The sequence below is a fragment of the Caloenas nicobarica genome, chromosome 2 (assembly GCF_036013445.1).
Source record: "Caloenas nicobarica isolate bCalNic1 chromosome 2, bCalNic1.hap1, whole genome shotgun sequence".
Lineage (NCBI taxonomy): Eukaryota > Metazoa > Chordata > Aves > Columbiformes > Columbidae > Caloenas > Caloenas nicobarica.
Window position 1 is genome coordinate 32,940,365 of NC_088246.1, and position 15,964 is coordinate 32,956,328.

The window sequence follows — 15,964 nt, forward strand, 5'->3', positions numbered from 1 at the left end:
TTTTTTTTTTTTTGAGAAATTAGGAACAGAAGCTTCTGGTTCAAACTGAAAATGTCTCGGTGTGCTTGGAAGTTATCCAAGTAGCATCTGCTACAGTATTTTGTCTATTCCTAAACATTTTTCATGATAAATTTGTACAGTATGATACAATTAAATGCACTTCCCATGGAGCATCAAGAAAGTCTGGCTGTGTCTTTGGATGACTTTTTCAGACTATTTCACACCATCATGTCTGCTTGGCAAAGTATCATATAAGGGATGTAAAACATTTCACCTGTATTTTTTGGTATGTTTCTGCAAATATTTACTGAAAATAGATTTCAAAAATAAAATTTAAGCATACCAATTTAAGTTGTAGAGCAGTGCTGCTTAGCCATCTTTATAATATGTCATTTATAATATTTTATCTTTACAATATTTGATCCTTCTGTTTTATATAATGTTTTACATGTTGCACTTGCTCATTTAGAAGGAACAAAAGATAATTTTCTCTGCTTTAAGTAACCACATTCATCTGTTACAAAGTGGGATCTAAAGCCCTTCAAGCCAAAATTTATTAGTTCATCAAAACTTCATTTTATTTAATTTTCTTTTCTGTCTATGGCAATAATGCCTACTGAAAATGATCTAAACAATTAATTATTCTTATTTTTGGTCATTTAAAAATTACTCCTGCCTGGGTGGGAAAGATGAGTGGGTTTTGCCCTTATTTTTTTTTTAAAAGGGGGTGATGACCTGAGCCCCTGGTGAGTTTTGGTCGCAGGGGTTGCTGGTGGTGTCTGCTGGAGCCAGGGGTGGCTGTCCCTGCTGGACATTGGTCCCACAGCTGGCAGGTCCCCGTCCCCCCGCCAGCGTGAGGGCCTGGCGCGCTGCATCTGGCGGCCGATGAGCCGGCCCGGCCTGGCCGATGTAACACTGTTTGTAATGAGAAATCTAAACAGGGAATGGCAGCGAGGCATGACAGGAATGTGTTTCCATTGGAGAAGCCTGTGCAGAGAAAAAGCATAAGCAAAGCCATGTCCAGAAGGCCTTTCAGCTGGCCAGGACGGAAGACTGATGTTATTGTACACGGGCTGTCACGCTGCCAGCCCTCCCTCACGGGTTTGTTTTCTCTCATGCTCTCCCTCTCCCTCTCCCTCTCCCTCTCTCCCCTGCCTTCCTCCCGGGGCCGGCTGTTTGCTCAGGTGGACAGTGACACCGTTTGGAACGAGCTGCACTCGGCCGGGGCGGCACGCATGGCGGTGGGCTGTGTCATCGAGCTGGCGGCCCGTGTGGCCTCCCGGGAGCTGAAGGTGAGGCCCGGGCCGCGCCGTGGGTGGGAGAGCCGGGGCAGCAGGGCGTGGGGGGAGGCCGAAGGGAAGGCGTTGTTCAGCCGCTCTGCTCCGGGGAGGGTGGCGGGAGGAGGGCCGGGGGCACGGCCATGAAGGTGTGGCAGCCCGGGCGGCGCTTCCAGTCCTCACCAGGGACTTCCTTGCTGTCCGTATGCTGGAGCGGTGGTGGTGATTACAGAGCAAGGGGCTACAGCCTGAGGTGAAGCTCCTCATCACCTGCACACCTCTGGCAAGTGGCTGTGGTGCTGGCTTTTGAAGTGATTTCTTTAAAAAATAAAAAATGTAATATGTTTGTTTAGCCACGCACATAACCTCAGGATACCACCCAGAGCGAGGAAAGGCAAACAGCGGGCGCACAGGCCGGGGGCAGAGGGAGGCGGCTGGTGAGGACACCCCTGACCTGGAGGTGCCTCCGCCCGGCCGGCCGCCCCGTGCTCTTCTCCCTGGCCCCCTTTCCCGTCCTATCTCCGTGCTGCGCGATCTGCAAGGCATGATGTACAAAACCCGAATTATCCCCAGTCTAAACAATTTATAAAAGCTCCAGGCCTGACGGACTTTGACATTTTATTTGGTATTTTAACAGCCCTATTTAAAGGTACGCCATATGCAGCCGGAGTGCAGGCTTGCCCCAATAAACATCGTTGGAGCTAACATGTCTCCTTAATGGAACTGTTTATTCACTTTCCAGTCTAAATACTAATGGATTCAGTCCTGTTTCCAAAATCAAGATAAAAATAAATATTTTAGGATTCGCATTATATAATTTTTAAACTCCAAAATGTATTTGAACTTGAGAATTTTCATTCTGGATATCTGTCTTATTTCAGTAAAAATATAATATATTAGCTACCTATTTGGGGAAGGGTACATATGTCTATGTGTATATATACATAGATATAGAATATATAGGTACATAAATGACAGTGTGCTCAGGTGAAGTGCAATACTATAGCTTTGACCCAATTGAATGTGGTTACTAAACTTTCATATTCAGGAACTAAAATCATTAGCCAGATACTACACAAAATGTACAAGTTTTGAAATCTCAGATCAAGGACAAGGGTGCATCATATGGGAACCTGCTATGCATCCTTTCTGATGGGTACTTCATCCCCATTAAGCTTTTTGGGCACAGTAGGATTCAATACACAACTCACTGTGCATTTTTCCCACCCAATGGGACCAATGAAAGTGAAGAAGGACTTTTTAGCTAATTTTTACCTTTGGCAACTGTAGGACATATGTAGATCTCTCAGGCAATACAAAAGCAAATTTTGATAGGAATAATGAGAGATGTCCCGTGTGTAGTTGGCATGAGCAGGGTATACTGCAGAATCTTTACCGCTTACCTCTGTACATTTGTGGTATCTTTCCACAGTGTGAACGCTCTTGGTCGTTTATATGTGTGTGATGGACAACTGAAAAGAATCAAACATCAGGCACTGTGAGACCTTGGTTGCTACTGGCATTGCAACAGTCTGTAAACAAGTATTTAAAATTTAGTTCTAGTTTGTAGTTTACTATAAAATTATTGTTGATCCTAAATATAATCCTTGTGTACAGTGCAGGGAATTGAAACAGTCTCACGCAACTTCCAGCTGAGGCATAGCAAAGGTAATTATTCGATAGATGGGCCAAGTAATAGGTTTATACCAAATTGTCAAGAAAATAGGAGTGGAAAAGCTTTGCTGTGAAAAAGAATTGGGAATACTCACACCATTCCTGATAGGCGTTTATCTAACCTCTCCTATACTTCCAGCATGAAGCCCAATGACTCACATGCCATCATGCCAACTGTATGAACTAGCAATCTGCATGTGGTATTTATAATTTAAGGTTAGGTAGAGGTTATTAAGGCTGGACTGACAGAAGAAAGACGTGCTAGCAGAAGTTCTGGAAATGCACTGATCCTGACATTAGCTGTTTTGGCAGAGTCCTCCTATGTTTGCTCTCTCACTGCATCCATACAAACGTGGGTTTTGCTGACAAGTTGCTCCCACTAGACTCATATGCTAAATGACATACAGGGATTTTTGCAGCGTATTCTGGGGCTTTCTACTTGGTGTTCAGGATGAGATTTTAGGTAGCTTTAAGATTTTAGCCCCACAGATCTGCATGTTCCACTCTGTGTTTTTGACTTTACGTGTTGCTTTTCCATCTTGCTGCCATTTTTCATCTAGAAACATACATGTTGCATTGATCAGCTGTTTGTAGTATAGGGAAAATGTCAATTCTGTAGTGTACTTGTGAAGATCTAAGGGGAAATAACTAAAGCTGACCATTCCATGTACATTCATTGGCCAAATATGCAAGTGAAGCAACCATTTGGGGCCTGTACAGTGAGCACTGAGTGGGAGGATTAAGCTCTGATGGGGATCTGGGATGATGTGCAGCAGCTTCAGAATCTTTGGATGACAAAAAAAATGCCTTCCAAGAATTGTGTGTAAGTTATAACAGCTCTGCAACATGTAAATAGCAGTAGAGAAACACGTCATAGTTTTTCCCTGGAAGTTTACCACTTTGGGTTGCTATCAGACGGTGCACAGTCAGCTTGGTGTCATCTTAAGAAAAAAAAAGTAAATTACGGGGCAGGACATACTGATTTGTTCTGAAATCCCACAGTTCTCTGAGAAGAGCTGCATGTCCTGAAGTTCACAGTGGCAGACTAACAATACACAGCAAGGACTTCCCACAGGGCAGTGCTCCAGATTGCAGCAGAGGAGGCAGTGGATTATCTCCCCACTGCACTGGAGAATCACAGATGTCCTTTTCTGAAACAGCCACAGAAACATTAGGATAACCTCAGAGTAAAACTATCTGGCATAGGCAAAGTCTGAGACAAGAAATCGCAGGAATGAGAAACTGAAGTCATTCATTTAACAAGTGCTTTTCTGAATTATCAAATTTTCTGAATTATCAAATTTGTTGGTATAGTTGGGTATGAGCAGCCCAAATATTTCTTACAACTTGATGAATCAATATATATGTTTTTACAAAGTCAAATATGGTTTTCTTAAAATGAATATAACAGTTTATTTTATGGACATGAATTCAATTAATTTAAAACCAAAACAATTTACAATACTGAAGATAAATGTCTTCACTGCCTATCTGGAGTGTAGAAACAAACAAACATAAAGTGGCCTGTGTTGTCTGGCATCTGACATTTAAAGTCCATTTCAAGAAGGATGGGACATTTCAATTTCTATGCTTATTCCATGGTCTCTATTGATATCGCATGCTGTTGCATAGTGTGATAGTAAGAGATTTGAACTATAGGTATGTGCTGCTAAGAGAAGGGTTGAAACTACAAAATAATTATGAAAGTCTGTGGAACAACTGAGAGATTCACTGCAGAGCTGGGCATGAGTCAAACCCATAAGAAAGGCAAAAGGTTCCTTACTTTGTTCTGAATTTCCTGAGGCTCAGTCCCATTTCACACAGGTCTCATCTGAGAACAGCAATATTTTGTTCATCTGATTTGGACAGTGTTCAAAAACTGAGCATGAGTTAAGAGTTCTCTTCACTGTAGTTTAATCCCCTTGTGAGACATCAGTTTTCTTTGATCTTGACTAATGAGGAAAGCATTAATATGACAGTGCTAACCATGTAAAACAATAGGGTTTACTGAAATTCTACTGCTGCTGTAATAGTAAATTACTGTGGGGTTGCTTTTTTAAAAATCAGGACAAATTGTGCCTTCTCTGAGGAGTCTTAATCGGGATGATATTATTATTATTATTATTATTATTGTTGTTGTTGTTGTTGTTATTGTTCTATCAGATTAAAAAAAAAGGATTTTGAGGGGTTGTTTAATAATATAATGAGCACTCATTGAGACCCATTTGACACACATCTGAGATAATGTTTATAATAATAGAGAATAAAGATTCACACTACTTTAAAATATAGTATGATAAATGTGGTGTTATACTGAGTTGAATGAAATGCTTTTCCTGTTTTCATTAATTTATTTACATGTATGATGAAAGTCATCTTGGCAATATTACAATAGGAGATGAGCCTAAAGATTGCATGAAGGTCACCTTTTTTTGAGATTTTTCTTTTTTAAATTTAGGAAACCTGCTGATGCATGATGAGGTATTCACGTTATATGGAATAAGTGCCACAGCTCTCCTGTCTAGCTGTTTTTCTGTATCTGCCTTTGCTCCTTTCTCATTTCCCCAACAGATTTATGTAAATGGGTTTCAATAATCTGCTGGCTGACCACAGATCTTTAGAAGAGTGGAATATACGGAACTAGATGAATATAATTCCACAGCAGTCATTAGCTATATCCATTAAATAACTTTAACAGATACCACACATCTTATGATATATTCCTTGGGGCTTGGAGAAGAAATCCAGATAGTGCCCTGCATATAATTTCTTGGATGCAGTGTAGCTTGTGACCTTGGCAATCTGTGAATCACTGAATGATTCTATAAATCATTGTCTCTAGATTCTACCTAATGATCGTACCTTCAGAAAGAGGGCCCTGAAAGATCTGCATCTGCGTAGAGGGCATCTCTTTCTTGGAAGTGTCTCCTAAGGACCTCCTTCCTCTCTCTCATTGCCACAGGAAAGTAGAGGTGTGCTAGAAGTATGTTGCAAAAGGAGATGGCGCATGTGGAGGCTTAGGCTGTAACACACATCCTGTGGGACCTGAAGGCAACTCTGTGACTCACAGTGTCCCAGTTACAACAAGGCAGATTTCAGGAGCGCATGGTCTCATGGCTTGGTGGCACTGAGAGGTGCTGTCCTGCCATGCCTTTCCATTTATTTCCCAGTCTGGCCTGTCTGCTTCCCTTACATCGATTCTGATGCTCAGGTCAGTTCTCCTCCCCTCCCTATCGGCACACTGATTCTCTCACAGGCAGCGAGGCACAGAGCCCCTCGCCTCGCCTTCACCCAGCTGTCCTGCACAGCAGGCGCTTCTCTCCTGCTGCTGAACTGGACGAGTACAGAGGTCATCCAAACCGCACAGTAGACAAGTCTTAGAGGAAAATAAAGGAGGGTTTCTGCATTTGTGGTCTCTCCTGAGTTTCAGATTTCATTTATAACTCTTAGAGCTTGCAGAGAATCTACCTTCAGGACTTAGCTTGCCAAATTATTATTTTTATTGAAAGAGTTCAGGTTGCTGATATTTCCATTTATTAACAAAATTATTCATGGTGGTGCTGCCACCTTTTTTGTTGCTAAGTGTTTATTAAATGATTAATACTACTTTTAAGGAGTTGGGATTCGGATAGTCGATTATGTCAGTAAGATAATTTTGTGATAATTATACTTTGTTGAATAACGTCCTTCAAAATATTACTTTTTCTTGTAATGGTTATTTTTTTGTGTGCTGTTTTGTGAACGTCAAGTGTGTCTTAACTTCTTTTCTGATAGTAAATTACACGTTTCTCTGGCTGTCCCTTGATAACCTACAATTGACTGGCAGGAAAAAAAAATTGTACCAGTGAAAAATATAATTTATAAAGAGTATACCTAATAAGAACCTCTTTTTATTATGTGAGATGACTTTGCATCATAATGGGCAACTCAGTGCCAGAGCAGACCGTTGAGGTACTGAAAATCCAAAGGAACATTTCTGGAATGGTTTTTCTTCAGCCTCAGATGACCTCATTCAGTACTACTATAAACTGGAATTATTTTAGGTACAGTACGCATAATAAGGATTACTGTCTAGTTGACTTTGCATATCCTTTAAATATGTCAACATTGGTGAGAGTAGCACTCTGTGATAGAAACATGTAAGCACCATATATTTTTAATTTGACAAATATGAAACAGAAGAGACGCGGCAAACTGTCCAGAGCTGGTAGGATTTGTATGGTTATTCCCTATTTTATGAAAGTTTGTATTAATTAAGAAGCCATTTTGCAAAAGAACGGTCAAGAGAAAAGGCACATAAGTTAAAAGTGTGGTCTGAGACTGTCTTGAACATCCACTTCAGCTGAATGGAGCGAAGCACAAGCCCTTTCTCTGCCTCATTGTATGTATGTGTGTGTGCATGTGCACACACATGTGTAGAGCTGCCCTATTGGTAGTTAGGGGTCATTTAACAGAATGAAAGCAGTTGAAATGAGTTTCCTCCAAACCAGAATCTGATACGTTCCTGGGATGCTTGTTTCTGATATGTCAGGTTGAATCAATAACAAAACCAACCTCCTGCGTTTGGTCATTGCTACTCTGGTGTCTTTGTATAATCCGTGGATAACTTGAGTTGAACTTGAAACTCTCATTCCAGATGATCTTGGTTGTTACTGTTCTCAAGGCCATTGTCACATAGGGCTGTGAAGGAATCTTCATACAGTAAATTGTACTTATCTAGTCAATAAGCAGAATTAGCATAATCAACTCCCTAGCCCCCCCACCCCCGCCCAAGCTCTTAGTTCTCTAGTCTGAAAAGTGTTCCGTATAAAAATCACTCAACCGTCTTTCACAGCTCTACTGTGATATTTTCTTAGAAAAAACTTAAAAGGAAGTATCTTTCTAAAGACGTAATAATGAAAAAGAGCTGAGAACAAATGTCTCCCTAGTCCCACAGTGTCCTCTCTCCAGTAAAGCTTCAGGCCAGCAAATTTCCATGCCTGCCTGAGCAACAGCAAACCCCACACAGATCCTCTGGTTACCTGCAGAAATCTCCTTTCCTGGGAAGTGCTCTGTGCTTAGTGCCTCCTGGACAGTCTTTCTCCTGCAGGCTCTGTCCTGCTCTTGTTTCTACCTCCCTGTCACACCCTCTGCCCTAAAACACTCTCTCTCTGCCTTAAAAAAAAATTCTGAGTGATGTGTGGCAGCCACAGAATGAGGCATTTTTTTTCCATGCCCAGGCACAGCATTTTTAACAATGCAGAGTGTGTAAGAAACGGTAACAAATGAATGCTTATTTTACTAGTGTTAAAGATATGATTGATAAAAGCCATCAGTCAAGGTCTTTTAGATAGTAGTTTGTATTCTTTGCTTTTACAAAGTGACAAAATTACAAAACCGTCTCTTAAAAATTTATCCCAGCAATTATGGTTATATTTGTAGCTGAATGACTATCATTATTTCATAGAGCACTGCAACTTAAATTATATGTGTGGTACATAACTTACCTCCATGACCAGTCTGTTCTTAAAACCTTCCCAATATAGTTAACACTAGTTGTGGGTAAACAGACCATCATATGTAAGTTAGCCTGCAAGCATCAACTTTTCATGTATCCTGGTGCTGTCCTCTAAGACCTTCAGGAAAGCACACAGGGAGCTCTTTGTTTCCATCACAGAGTTAAATATTTAATGTCCATTTCTGTGTTCTTGGCCTCTACTAGCTTCCTCTGCAAGACAAAATGGTATTCCCTCATGTCCATTACTGTTTTCTTGGCAAATCTACATGCTGCTAATACTGCTCTGTTAAATCATGGGTTCTTGTTCACTGCATTCGTAGACCCCCAGGGCCAGATACTGGCTCCTGCTCTGGCAGTACGAATAGCTTGTAAAATCGTCCTAAACGGGTACCTGAGGATTGCCTCAGCCTTACACCACTCACGCTTATGCTTGCCCTCCCTGCTGGATGTCATAGCTTGAGATCATGTTACAGCGTAAATGGCACTGGTAAGAATATGGTTGTCTTCTTTAGGGTACCGGTCACAAGGGTGTTGTTGCAGGTAGTTGAGACCTGAGCTTTGTTATTTTAGGAGTTGACTAAGCCAGAGATAGCAAAGTTGAAGATGACACAGAGACTACTTCAGAGATTACACCCTGTCAGATACACTGTATAGAGCACCTTTTAAATTTAAAGAAATAGGTTTTTGTATAATTTTATAAAGATAAAAAGCTGTATATCTATAAGATGTAAGGAATATAAATTCTGATAGGAGGAATGGATACATTTCTGCATAATAACTAAAAAAGTTTCTACAAAGAAACCAAGTATTAGCCTCAGTGATTTACTTCTCATTCTGAAGCCTGTGCACATTGAAGCAAAAATAAAACCTTTCCATTAAAAACAAGTGAGTGTCCAAGAATGCCATTTTTAAGCACAGCTAATTTTAAGAGCTAAGGGCTAGATAGGTTAAGGGATTTAGACATGTAGAAAATAGAAACTTTAACAGCTTACTTTAGGAGCCTACTGAGCTTCAGGTGTGGAATCCAGACCCTTAGCTAGGTACTTGGTCTCCATATGAGATACACAGAGGCTCCTGAGAAAGCTGTCCTTAACAGTGTGTGGAGCTGCAATTAGCTAGTGCGTGGGACAATGTTCTGCCAATAAATTTGTTCATCACTAGGGATTACAACCATTTTCCTGAGAGACATTTTTCAAAGGTTGTGAACTTCTGAATAGAATCACAGAATCATGGAAAGGTTGAGGTTGGAAGTGACCTCAGGAGGTCATCTGGTCCAACTCCTCTACCCAAGCAGGGCAGCCTAGACCTAGTTGCCCAGGACTATGTCCAGATGACTTTTGTATATCTCCAGGGATAGAGATTCCACAACCTCCATGGGTAACCCGTTCTATTGCTCAGACACCCTCATGGTAAAGAGCATTTTCTTACATTCAGATGGAGCCTCTGCTGTTTCAATTTGTGACTATTGCCGCTTGAATCGTGGAGATAGATAACATTGCTCTTTCATACAGGGGTTTAAAACTTAAAATACGAGAAGACCTTAAATTTATTATCTTTTCAGCTGGAAGGAATCCATTTTAAACTCCATATAAGACTGTTTTATCTTAAATTTGAGATTAGTGGTGATGTTTTGTCCTCTATTGAAGGACTGCTACTCTGCTGGAAATAATTAGAGAGTCATAATTTGAATAAGAACTGGAGAAGAGCATGATTCTAGACCTATTGTTAGAAAACTAACTCAGACTGACAAGATGTGCCTCAGTATCTACTTTATGGACCACATAATCTAAATACACAAGCAGGTATGTGAAGAATACTTACAATTTCATCCCCATGTTCAAGCAGGAGTTGAATCTGAGTCTTCTACCACTTCAGTAAGTGCTCTTGGCGTTCATTGCTATTTCTTGCATGGCACTGGCTTTTCTTGCAGTCAATTAAAAGACAGAGGATTTTACTAGAGTAATACCAGGCTGAAGCTAGTATGCACAGCTTCTCAGCCAGGCTTCTCAGTGTGCCTGGAGTGCCAGACTGGCTGGGCTGCTTTTGGTCTACTTGGAATCTAGGCCGGGCAAGCTCCTCACTGCCAAGGAAAGGGAAGGGCGATTCACACCTTGCCACAGTCACCATGTATTGCTCTAGAGAAAAAATTACCTATGTCTGTTTTTACCTGCTTGTATCATAGAAACACAAGCGGAAATCTGCTGTAGATGGTCAGTCACAAGCCATGGAGAGATGACTTGTATTATGGTATTGTCTTGTGTACTTGTTTTGGAAAGGTTCAGGTAGAGGTATAGTAGATGCCCAAACATGATATAGCCCAACATGCTAACCCAGCATACCACGGAGTGGAATCAACTGTACCACCAAAGACAAGAAGGCCACAGTAGGATGTATAGCTCTGTTCTTTGGAAATCAAGCATCTAACTACCTGTTTGGAATCATGAAAGAAGAGAATACTTAGCTTACAGTGGAAAATGTTAACATTTTTTCTTAGTTTTTGTTAAAGATCCAACTGAGTGGATCTATCTGCAATGGACTTTCTTTGTAAATGAGTTTGGGCAGGCTTCATTTTGTTCTTTGTTGAAGCAAGCACAGAGTTTAGAATATCTCTATTCAGGCTTTACTCTTTATTCTCAAATCTAACTAAAGGTAATCATATAATGGCACAGACATGAATCCTTTTTCTAATATTAATGTCTGTCAGTCAGTTTAATGTTCTGTCTACACATAAAGGTGTCTGTATCCTAGTATAAATAAGGCTCTGTACAAAAATGCTTTGAATTTATGTGTGTTGGCTTCATTTTCAACATATTGCTCTCTGTTAGTGTTTCTATCCTTAAAGCAGATTTTTGCCTTTCTGTCTACTGTTCTGAGCTCACTGTCTGGTATTTAAATGTTGCCTAAATAAATGAATTCACGTTCCGTTGTGCTAATGTACACTGTGTTCCTACAAAGTTTGAAAGTAGGAGAAATGAAGTGTTTTACCAATTACACAAAAATTGCTGTTAATACTATCTGGTAACTAGTCTTCAGTGTTTGGTAAAAATTGATTGTATCATATGCTTTATCATCAATATAACATATGGCATTGTATTTTTTTAAAAAAGACAATTCCCTCTGTGAATACTGATGTTCTTGTAATGTAAAAACGTATAAAAATGGTCACAACACTGATGTGAATGTCCTGCATGCTCATGAAGAACTGTAATAATTAACTTAAGCTCTGACTGCAGAAATTATCTAGCTATAGCAAAACTGGGCTTCCAAACAGCCTCACCAGAGTAAGGGAATAGAAAAGAGAAGCCTGTACTGTAACTGTCATGTTATCAAAAACATCAGTGTTGAATTTTTCCATCTCTATATTGTGCCATGAAATCTCCCCAGAGAAAATCATCGTAATTATATTGATCTTTTGGGAATGCTGATAAAGTTAGATAATAATGAGCTCTGAGCTGAGCAGGTGCAGCAATAAGCTTTGCATGGACTTTTTCCAAATATAGAGAGAACAAAATACAGGTAGCATGATGCTCTCTCTCTAGTAATACCCTCTTCTCTGAGTCTTCTTTCACTTTGTTATCTGTACATTCCTCATCATAAACATACTTCGTTTTTTGATAAATCCTACAAGAAAATTCTTCACAGAATTCTTCTCTAAGTCATGTTTTGTGTGAAAAGGAAATGTTAGAATCACTCAGAAGGAAAAGAAATAGGGCTTTAGCTAAGAGGGTAAAACTGGTTTGGTTCTGAAGATCAGTGCAGTCCACAAGGCCTTTTTTTTGATGGTGTCTTTGATCTATAAGCAATTTATATTCCACCTCCAGGAATGCCTGCTGAAATATGAACATATATATTTTTCTGTGTGTGTGTGTTTGGTTTTGGTTTTTTTTAATATGGACATTTATTGCAACACAAAGCATGATGTCAAGTCCTCCAGATTCTTTGAATGTTGGCCAGAAGAACCACTCTTAGAGATGTGCCCCGTTTGCATTGTAGTTTAACTTTGCTGTTGTCTGATAGAACTTGGGCCACGCTCCACAAAACTTTGCAGCTGGCTGCTTGGATTACATTTAGCAGCAAATTCTATGAGAAAGCCTGGCAGTATTTGTTTATAAATTCATGCCAGTGAAACAACATAAGTAGACAATTGCACAGGTACACACAAACACACATTCATAAGATTGTAAATAAACAGATTTCAAGATTTCACAGGCACCAATGTAACTCTGTTAATTGTTATGTTGTTCCTCCTCATTTACACCCACATGACTGAAAGTTCTGTGATTATCATGTTTGTTTCAGATGCATAAAGGCTGAAACATTCACATTTAACTATCTTAAGTATATCAAACTGGACTACTTTAATACTGATTGCTAAAATATAGAAATATTCCATCCTTTTTCTTTCTGTCCCCTCCTCTCTGAAAATACAATGCTTGTTTGGTCTTGCAGCCATACATACATATGGTATTTTTGTGAGGCTGCTTGAAAATACAAGTCTGGCTGATATAGTAATGCACAGATTATAATTTTTTGTTTTTATGAATGTGTTGATTGTCACTAATTTGGTGTCACATATGTAGCCGAATAGAAGAGATTAACTGTCTTGAGCAGCTGAAATAAAGAGTAAATTTGATGGAGTAATGGTGTTACTCCCGAGTCTGACTGTTGCAAGAGAAGTTTGATATGATACACCCTTATGAGACACTGTTTTGTGAATACATCTGACTTTCTGAACAGAACTACCTTGCCAGTACTTATACATGTTCCCTTTATCTTACCCACACCGGAAGGAGGGAAATTTCGTTTCTCTATAATCTTCAGTGGTTCTACAGGCAAAAAATTCCTTGATCATCACTGATGCTAGTGCTGTGCTTTATGAAATGTATATACAATTCCAGAAAGTGCATTAGAAATTGACTGTAGGAAATCTATTAAAATTGCGAGTGTGGCAGGTTCCCAGGTTTAATTTATGGTTTGCAGAAATATAGGATATTCATTGTTGTCCTTATTCTGCTGTTAGGAGTGTGTGTGTGTCTGAATTTGTCATTTAGACCATACAGAAGGAAGGGGCAACACTGAATAATCATGTAAAATATATACCTCAAACTACTTTTGTTTTGAAGAATCTCAAGCTGGAGCAATTTAAGTTTACATGAACTTAGATCAAGAACAGATCAGTAGTCTCTGCTTCCTTTTAAATGTGAATTCTAGACAGCAGAATTGATAACAACAGCTTTCTCGTCCTGCCTTTTTCCTCCTCTTTAGATCATGTTGTGAGTGTATGTACGTGTGTGCATGTGTGTATTTATACAAGTTTATATGCCCCTGTTCTCAAATATATTATTTCTGGCAGTACTATGAAAGGGTGATTGGACAGAAAAAGTGCTCAAGAGCTTCTAATAGATTTCAATCCAGTCTGCCTCCTGCTCTGTTTTGCACTCAGTGAAGTATTTTTTTAAGCTGATAATTGAAAAGCTATCTTGTTCTTGCAGAATGGCTTTGCTGTTGTAAGGCCCCCAGGCCATCATGCTGAAGAATCAACAGCCATGTAAGTACCAGGGAATATTGCCCATCTTGGAGCACTAAGGTTACTGGCAATCACCTGCGTTGTGCATGTCTCTGAAGAACTGTAATTGTTAGCAGATGACTGAAAAGGCTTTCTACGTACTCCCAGAAGCAGATTTATGGCCTCAGAGATCATATAGCATTTTTAAAAATGCTCTGAACATTATTTATAGCTGTTTTCCTGACTGATTTGCTTTCTTATTTCTGTTCTTCTCTATTCCACAGGGGATTCTGCTTTTTTAATTCGATTGCAATTACTGCCAAATACTTGAGAGACAAGCTAAATATAGGCAAGATATTGATTGTAGATCTGGTATGTATTCTTGGCAAGCATCGCACTTTCAGTGCATCTAGATTAAAGATAATGGATTTGTACTTGTATGTCAGACTTTCCTACTTTTAATACCTACAAGTAATAAAGGTGTGCATTTCCTCTGATTTTGAGAACTCATTAAAGCCAGGATGGCAGTACTGAAGCCATAAACATCTATGTTTCACTTTAATGGTGTTAACTGCAATTTAATGAGAAGAAGGCACAGATCAGGGCAACTTTTATGGTCCTTAAATGAATTGATACTTCCACTGTTAAAATAACCCTACAGAACCCAAGTTTACTTTTCCCTACAGAATACAAACTTTAAATAGTTAGATGTGCTTTAAAGAATGGTGTTGCTTCGGTAACCAAATTGGCCACTTCCCCCAGCTAGCAATGATTCAACTTGTTGTGTAACTTTGATATTATTAAACAAATCAACAGATCATTCCCTCTGAGAAGTTTTCAAGTCATGTATGCCAGCTTTTGATGGTTCCCCAAAGGAAAGCTGCGTGATTAAAAATCCACTTCATTGGATTAGCCTTGTATTTTAACAGAAGGCATTCTTACACAATATTTAATATGTTTAACAAATGGATTATTTAAATGCAGATGACATTTGGCATATTGTCTATATTATTTTCATGAATAATGAATTGGAGCTCTGCCTTGCACTTAAAGGATCAGCCCAATGCGCAGCCCAAGGAAAGTTGAATGCTGATTTATGAGCACCATTTTTGTTTTCCTACAGTTCATGAGGAGGTGTAATAGGGTGTCTGACAAAGCATAGACAGGAAATGAACCCTGGCATCAAAACCTAACCTGTTACATCTGCACTTAATTAATTTTTGCAGGTGATAAAAGATTTAAGAACAAAATATGTTAAAGGGGTTTTGAAGTGCAGGGCTTAATAGTCTAAATCTTGTTCATATCTGCACTCATAATTAAATCTTATTGTGAAGTCATGGCCTTACCATCTAGCACTTTTGTTCAGTAAAACATGCGTACTGGCTGTTGAAGAGAAGCAGAGAAAGAGGGAGTATGGGAGAAGGCATGGCAAGTGAAATATGAATGGCAGAATGAGTATATGGGCAGGTTAGATATTCTTAGAATCTCTTTCAAATATTTCTCAAAGTGTTCTACTATCACTTAGGAACATAATTATAAACTGCAAAAAAACAGTATTTCTGAAAAATTCACTTTCACTGTATGTTGTATCTGTTCGCTGATTTGAATCTTACAGTTCATTGAGTTTTACTGCTGGAAATGCTGGCCAAAAGTGTATACTTGTATGTGTATTCTTGTTTTTATGAAGAAAAAACCTATTCAAAGTTTGCATTTTGTGAATATTTTTAAGTCTTTTTGACTGTAAGTGTTACATTCAAGTGTTGGGAAAAGAAATCACTTCCATTTGACCTACTCAGACAATAAGGACTTAGGAATTCAGCTTCAACTTTGCAAGGCAAGGTTAAATGTGCAAATCATTACCTGTGCAAATGATTACCTGTGAAGCTGCCTGTCCTTAGGAAAGTAGACAGGGAATGCTCAGCCTCTCTCTGGCTCTGCCCTATTGGCCAGAATAACTCAGCTGGTGAAAAGGGAGAAATATATGGCTGACACAGATTACTTCATTCCTGG

At 39.4% G+C, this 15,964-nt stretch overlaps 1 protein-coding gene across 1 annotated transcript in view; it reads left to right on the forward strand.

Moving 5' to 3' along the window:
• The window catches only part of HDAC9 (histone deacetylase 9), a 280,108-nt gene that overhangs the window by 168,653 nt on the left and 95,491 nt on the right, over positions 1–15,964 (forward strand). The window contains exons 16-18 of the mRNA XM_065627268.1: positions 1,185–1,292; positions 13,941–13,996; positions 14,239–14,326. Coding sequence (XP_065483340.1) covers positions 1,185–1,292; positions 13,941–13,996; positions 14,239–14,326 — 252 coding nt within the window. The remainder of the gene's footprint in view (positions 1–1,184; positions 1,293–13,940; positions 13,997–14,238; positions 14,327–15,964) is intronic.